At 42.5% G+C, this 7698-nt stretch overlaps 1 protein-coding gene across 1 annotated transcript in view; it reads left to right on the top strand.

The window, feature by feature from the left end:
- grin3bb (glutamate receptor, ionotropic, N-methyl-D-aspartate 3Bb) overlaps nt 1-7491 on the top strand; it is a gene marked incomplete at both ends in the record, with an annotated part of 61629 nt that extends 54138 nt beyond the window's left edge. The window contains 5 exons of the mRNA XM_080743617.1: nt 392-556; nt 960-1027; nt 1860-1998; nt 6479-6561; nt 7371-7491. Coding sequence (XP_080599743.1) covers nt 392-556; nt 960-1027; nt 1860-1998; nt 6479-6561; nt 7371-7491 — 576 coding nt within the window. The remainder of the gene's footprint in view (nt 1-391; nt 557-959; nt 1028-1859; nt 1999-6478; nt 6562-7370) is intronic.
- Between the last annotated feature and the right edge of the window lie 207 nt (nt 7492-7698).

Below are 7698 nucleotides of genomic sequence, written 5' to 3' on the forward strand. Positions count from 1 at the left end.
TCCATTCAGACAGTTGTAGGCCAGATGTTCTGCAGCGTTTCCACATTCAGCTCAGCTTCAAGTTCATTCAAGTCAGCAGTGAAGCCAGTGAAAACTGCAGCAGTTTTGAAGAGGCACAAGCCAACTTACAGTCAATCTGGCTAGCCTTCGCCAAAGAAAAGGTCGATCCTTTTCACTTAACTGGAGCTCAGTTGTAACTCAAGCTCAGTTAGGCTGTTCTTACACTAAACAACACTGGTAAAAAACACTGAAAAAACAGTGGGAGATGAATGAATTAATTAATATCTGGCGGTGATTGTGTTAACAACGGTTTGTTTTTCCTCCACCTCCTCTTCTCTCTGTCTCTCTCTCTCTTCTCCTCTTGCTCTGCTGTGCACCTCCTGCTCTCCAGAGGCTGCAGATGGGGATCCTCCATTTCTCGGGGTTGTTTGTGTTGCTGTGTGCCGGGGTGGCGGGAGCATCGCTGACGCTGCTGGGAGAACACGTCTTCTATCGTCTGGTTCTGCCTCACATCCAGAGGAGACCCAGGCTCAAGTACTGGCTTCACATCAGCCAGGTAACAGGACCAGGTGTGTGTGTGTGTGTGTGTGTGTGTGTGTGTGTGTGTGTGTGTGTGTGTGTGTGTGTGTGTCCGTGTGTGTGCGTGTGTGTGTGTGTGTGTGTGTGTGTGTGTGTGTGTGTGTGTGTGTGTGTGTGTGTGTGTGTGTGCGTGTGCGTCTGCGTGCGTGCATGTGCGTGTGCGTGAGTATGTGCAGTGCATGTGTGCGTGCATGTGTGCGTGCCAGGAGAGGATTGTGTGTCCTGTACTGCATGTTTCAAATGTTTAAAGCCACTTCTAAATACGTTTGTATGTTTGTAAAAGAAAAACGAAAAATAAATGCTGTCAAATCAGAGAGCTCCTAAGAGAAAAATACATCCAATTCGCAAGAAGTGCTATAGCTGTGTTCTGTGTTTGACAGAAAATCCATCGGGTTCTCAACATGACATATGACGACGTGAAACGGAAGAGAGCAGACCAAGAGAAAAGGTACACACTCATGTACACACAGGGTTGGGATGGATAGCGTCACCAAAAAGGTTGGAATAAAGAACAACAACCATATTAATTCTCATCCTCACTCATTTTTTATACAATGTCTTCGCTTACTCACTCTGTGCCCCATTGGTGGGCTGTGGTTGTTTGCAGAAGTACCAAGTACCATGTTATAATCAGCGTAAAAAAAAAGGGAAAACAGCGCTCTCTGCTGTTCTTTTCCTAACACAGCACCGAATATTTTCTTGAGAGATTAGTGGAGACCAATCACGTGAAGATGGGTTAAAAATGTGGTCCTTTAAACCAGGGGTCTTCAACGTTTTCAGGCCAAGGACCCCTTAGTTGAGAGAGAGATGAAGCAGGGACCCCCACAACCTTTTCATAGATTCCACATAGTTTCATTGTTTGACAGCACAATCATCAGTGTATTTTGGGTTCATTTCAATGTCAATTCGTGTTTTCAGATATTTAACCACTTGAACCGTCGATACTTAATAAACTTGACCTTTCACTCTATACTTAGTCTGCTCACCCTGCTTATAAACCTCTTTGCCGAAAATAGCCGATCTACAACCTCACAATGCCTCAATGTTGTGAGATTGTAGATCGGCTATTTTTTGCTTAAGTTCTTAGAATATGGACACTAGGGTTCAAGTGGTTAATATAAAAAATATTTAAAAAAGGTTTCTATCACACAAAGATGTGGAGGACCCCCTGTGGTAACTCTGAGGATCCCCTAGGGGTCCCAGACCCCAGTTGAAGACTCCTGCTTTAAACTTTAAAGGAGACTGTGATGTCTGATTACATTTCCTTTGAACTCCCCCAGCTGTAAAGTTCAGAAGTTCGAGGCTCCCCCGCCTCCCCCGGCCCCTCCCCCAGCAGGCAGGTGGAACAACGCTGCGTCGTCGAGGCTCCGGGTCAAGATGCAGACGCTGAACGCACGAGAGCTCCCAGCTCCCACCAAGGTCCTTATATGGCTTTACATTTGTTTCATATTCACCGTTGGTGCCTATTGAGCTTGGCACATTGTCTGGGGCAAGCTGCCCAGAATCACTCATGTCATTTGTATACTACTGTGATTTTTCACTGTCCGCTACTAAGGGGCAGTTGCAATTTGTTGCCTTGTTACGGTCTTGTATTCCAAATGGTCAATGGTAGGTAGCCTACATACTGTCTGTTAATGTTTATGCTATGGCTATGCCTATGTTCTCCTAAATGTGTGAAGACAGTAGACTGCGTGGAAGTGAGTGAGATTAAAAAAAAAACCTGAGTGAAATCTGCCGATCTCAATAGGCACCAACGGTATTTCATTTTTACTTCTATTTCGGCTCAATATGAGAGAGAGAGAGAGAGAGAGAGAGAGAGAGAGAGAGAGAGAGAGAGAGAGAGAGAGAGAACCACAGGAAGATCTACGTTATAAATGTACATGCAATTTATTTGTTTGCCAGCCAAATTTAAATATGAATGTGCGCTTATAACGCCAGGAAATAGCTATATTTAATCCTCATAATCACATCAATTTACCAAGCCACGTTGAAATACCATACCACAAAATGACCACTAGAGCGTGCCATAGACCATAGACTGTGGAAGTCCCCATGTTAACCCATGTTAAAACCAAGGTTCACAACATTCAAGGATGGGACGATGACGTCGATCCCCATTGACATGAATGGGAGACCCGCGGGCCGCCATCTGAGCTCAATACTGTTCAATTCGTGCTTGATTGTCTAAAACCACCATCAGTATGGGCACCGGAACGTATACAGATGCCACACAGAAAGTTTCCGAATCAAAATCCGACCTAGTGAAGCTGCGTGAGGGTCGGATGGTTTGCATTGAGCCTAGCGGCTAGCAGAGGCCTATGTAAACAGGAAGCTATCGTATCCTTTTTTTTCACGGTTTACGTCTGTATACTAGCCGAAGGTAAGCTAACCGTTCCGCTCCGTCTATTAACCCAAATTAAAAGCTTAAACAATGCTTTTATATAAAAGTCGATTTAAGTCGCTTGGCAGGGAACTCCATAATGAGATAGTCGATCTAAAAGTCTACCGGCCCTGACTGAGTTAAGCCTTTTACCTTCAATTTCTGTGATAAATATCATATGATTTTAGTCTACTAAATCTACGGTTGAATTTGTCGACAAAAATGTATTTTGGCGGGACTTGATGGCGTCGGATTTTAAATTGTCACTATTATTTGGTCTTATAGTTTTAGTCATCATAGCTTAGTTTTTATTCAGTTTTAATTTAGTTTTCTTCAGTGAAAAAAAGGTAGTCAGCGAATTTTTTTCGTCATAGTTTTAGTCAAAAGAATGTACGCTGGACACTGGACCACTGGAGAGAGGTCAAGTTGGGATAGCAAAAAATCATGGAGAGACCCCCCTCCGACTTAGTTCTGTATTCAGAGTAGAAGAACAGGGCAGTGAAAGACGCCACATGTATTTTTTACATGCTCAACCACGTGACACTGCTGCTCAAAGTGCATGAGTGATCGGCAGTGGTGGAAAAAGTACTCACATATTTCACCTAAGTAAAAGTATCAATACTAAATTTAGATATTCTCCGCTACAAGTTCAAGTCTGGAATGCAAAATGTACTTGAGTAAAAGTATGAGAGTGTTGGCATCAAAATGTACCAAAAGTAAAAGTACAACATGTTAGAAAATAGCAGATCTACAAGCTCACAACGCGTCGCGATATGACACGTTGTGAGCTTGTAGATCAGCTATTTTCAAATAGCCAAGGTATAAAATAGAGCTAAAGTGGTTTATGTATGTTTTATAATATTATAATTTATATCTGTTATCTGTTCATTATTAGAATCGTTTCCATGTTGAATGTTTTTCATACATAAAATCAGCAGATCAGATCTAGAGTACAAGCTTACAACACATCATTGAAAGTGTACAATTATTAAATGTGTCTGTAATGTTTTTTTATACAAGTTTAAGTCAAGTTAAAGTTATGTAAATTAATTTATTTTTCATATCTGCCCTGTGCAATTTGTGATTATGAAATATGAAGTCTAAACCAAACCGAAATTAAATTTGCATTCATAATGTTACAATGTTCTATGCCATTGGCCATTATTTATTCAGCATTTGAGCTTTTAACCTCTCAGACCCAAAACTGCTGTATTGATGCTGGTACCAATAGGAGAGATAAAGGCAAACATTGGTCAAAATAACAATTCTTCTAATTGTGTAGTAAATTAAATAATGCCGATGTTTAACAATAATTTAACTCTTGAGAGTGTAAAATGAAACCAAATGGACCCTGTATCTTTAAGGGTCCATTTGGTTACCAACACACCGTCATTTAGCTGGGGACCACCTAGAACCCTGTTGGTCACCGGACCACTGGTTGAGAACTACATATGCCAATTATTTGTGTGACAATTAATCGTGAACTTAAATTTGTAATCGTGACAACCCTACAAGTATCTTATGGTGTATATTAGTCCATTAGACCGTCATCAATGATCTGTCCTCAAGACATTTTGGAAGTCAGTATTTCATTTGTTTTCAGAGAAGTACAGGACTGGATTTGGTTGAAGACTCCATGAGTTCAGCTAAGTGGCAGAATGCTGTTGACCCCTGTGATGTTTGTTTTGGTATTGTTTTGGTATTGGGTCAGTAATAAGACAGTGAGCAAGAGAGGCAGTAGGGAGTCATTAATAAGGGAACACATTAGGCAATGGGGAGTCCGTAATAAGGTAGATATATTATCCCACGAGAGAAAATCATCCAGATGCACAGCAGTTGAGGTTACAAAGTCACAGGGAAAAGTATGACAAAGAAAAAGTACTGTTGTGTACAGCGGGGGGAAAAAATAAGAAGTAGGCCTATACAGAGCAATGGTAAAAAAAGAAATTCCATAACAGTCATTGCTAATTAAGCGTCTTGTCCTTATCTCGTCATAACGCAAATAATAATATGTACTGGTATAATAGCCTACTACTATCAGTGCAGTGCCAAACATAAAGCATGAAAGGTGACTCACAACAAAAGCAACACAAGAACCCCGCCCGTCATTAGAGGTCAGTCTAGGTAGCTCGGGGTCCAGGCATTTCAAGAAGAGTCTGGGTGACCTCGCGTCACCAGCCTTTCCACTGCAGAGGAAAGCCTGGTATTAGTTCTAAACTGTTCACACTGACGGCGGTGTGATCTGGTTTAGAAAAGGGGAAGAAAGATGTGTGGGTTCCAGTTGGCGTCACATTGTTTTTTCTTCCCATCCATCCATCCATCCATCCATCCATCCATCTTCAACCGCTTATCCGGAATCGGGTCGCGGGGGTAACAGTTCCAACTGAGACTTCCAGATTTCCTTATCCTGCGCAACTTCCTCCACTCCCTCTGGGAGTATACCGAGGCGTTCCCAGGCCAGTCTGGAGATATAATCCTTTCATCTGGTCTTAGGTCTGCCATGGGATCTCCTCCCAGTGGGACGTGCATCGAGGACCTTCCTAGGAAGGCGCTCGGGGGGCATCCGTAAGCTGACTCCTTTCCAAGTGAAGGAGCAGCGGTTCTACTCCAAGTCTCTCTCGGGTGATTGAACTTCTCACCCTATCTCTAAGGGAGATACCAGCCACCCTTCTCCCACACAATCAATTTGTTCAGTCTCGCTACGAGTTAGAATACAAGATGGACATAACAAACAGTTATTATACCAAAAGAAACTAAACCATAATACCAAACTAAACACATTTTAAACTAGGGGAGTCATTTTGGAGGTGCACGGCGCCAGAGGTTGTTGTGATCAGAAACCCGGAAATGGTATTGATCCCTAGCAATAAGGGAGCATAAGGCAGTAGGCTTCAGGGAGTCAGTAATAATGGAAACTCATCAAAGGGCACAGTTTCTTGTGTGATTATTATTGTTTTCAACTCTAGTTATAGTTAAATTTATTCCCTTATTAATGACTGCCTACTGCCTCATGATCCCTATTGTCTTATTACTGACTCAATACCAAAACAAACATCACAGGGGTCAACAGCATTCTGCCACTTAGCTGAACTCATGGAGACATTCGTCTTCAACCAAATCCAGTCCTGTACTTCTCTGAAAACAAATTAAATACTGACTTTCAACATGCCTACAAAGACAGGCTTTCAGCGTGTACAGAGCTGAGACAGATCATTGATGACGGTCTAATGGAAGATACTTAGGGTAGGGCTGTGACGATGACAAATTTAAGCTCACGATTAATAGAGGGTATGCGCATGCATAAAGTGAATGGCAAATCGAGTGGCAAATCTTGTGGCAAAGTGAGTTTAACATTGTTTAACGTTGTTTAATGCAATCAGATAGTACTTTTCTGTTGAATGTATGGGCTGTCAAGGCCAGAAAGTAATTTTGCCACTCAGTAGGCGTTATGATGATGATGTCACGCGCATACCCTCTATTGTCACAAATATTACTATAATAACCTCCTCCAACCTGCAGGGGGCTCCCTCACTCGGGGTGTGTGAGAATGGAGGGTCCAGCATAGAGGAGCCCACATCCTGCTCCTCAGTGGCTCCTCCCAGGTTGGGGTCCCTTTTCATTTTTTAAAAAAAATTGTCTTTTTATGCAGGTTTGCAATTTTACGGTAGTTTAGTTTGTATTTAGTATTTATACTTACTTTTTTTGTAATATGGCGTACCCAGGATCGACATTCAAAAAGACATAGATGCTATAGACATAGGCCTATAATTGGCAAAGGCAGAATTAAGGATACCTTCTCTTTGAATAGGTAGCTTTCGTTTTGTGGACACCATGGCCTAGAATTTGATCTTTTTAGGGGCAAGGCCACTTGGCCTTTGATGATGTTCATTTTTCGAGGGCACAAAGGCCAAATGCCAGGGCAAGAAGGCCATCAAATAAAAGAAGATTTTTGTCCATTGAAATAATTGATTGAATTTAAGGGTTAAACTATCTGCAGACTATCTGCAGTGAAATATATACAATCTGAACCATGCTCAGCCATGCATCAATCAAAGTTACTGGTTTGGTTTAAACCGACTCAGGGGAGTTAGGAATTCAGAATCTCAACAAAAGACACTGGTGTCTACATGACAAGAAAGAGACACTGGTGTCTACATATTGACAAGAAAGAGACAGAGGAGAAAGTGGTACAGTCAGCTGGGGCATTAATGCCACTGTGGTCTCAGAGCATGACATTATTTTGAGGCCAAACTGTGGGGCAACGACGGCCATGGCCTTTGTGGCCTCCCTGAAATTCCTGCCCTGGTGGACACACAGTTTTAGTTATCTGTCTTTTTTTAGTTTTTAGTTATGTTGTAACAGTTCTATCTAACTGTATTAACCCTGGTGTCCATCCATCCATCCATCCCAGGCCAGGAGAGCTGGATGAGCTTCAGGAGAACATAGAATACATCAGGGATCAGCTGAGGAGCGCTCTGGAGAGGAGGGCGCAGATCCACACCTTCCTGAAGGACACTGCTGGACGTCAATAGATCAGAGGTCTTCAATAGGGGGTCCGGGACCCCTAGAGTTACTACAGGGGGTCCGCCAGATCTTTTTGTGATCATTTTTTTTAATAATTTTTATCCCACGATTTTGCAACCCATTTTTCACCCAGTGCCAATTGCCTATGTAATCCTGGGCTCTGCTCTCCCTCTGCCGCACCTGGGGAGACAACGGACTGACCTCATGCTTCCTTC

Source organism: Nannobrachium achirus, assembly GCF_963921795.1.
Source record: "Nannobrachium achirus genome assembly, chromosome: 15".
Taxonomy (NCBI): domain Eukaryota; kingdom Metazoa; phylum Chordata; class Actinopteri; order Myctophiformes; family Myctophidae; genus Nannobrachium; species Nannobrachium achirus.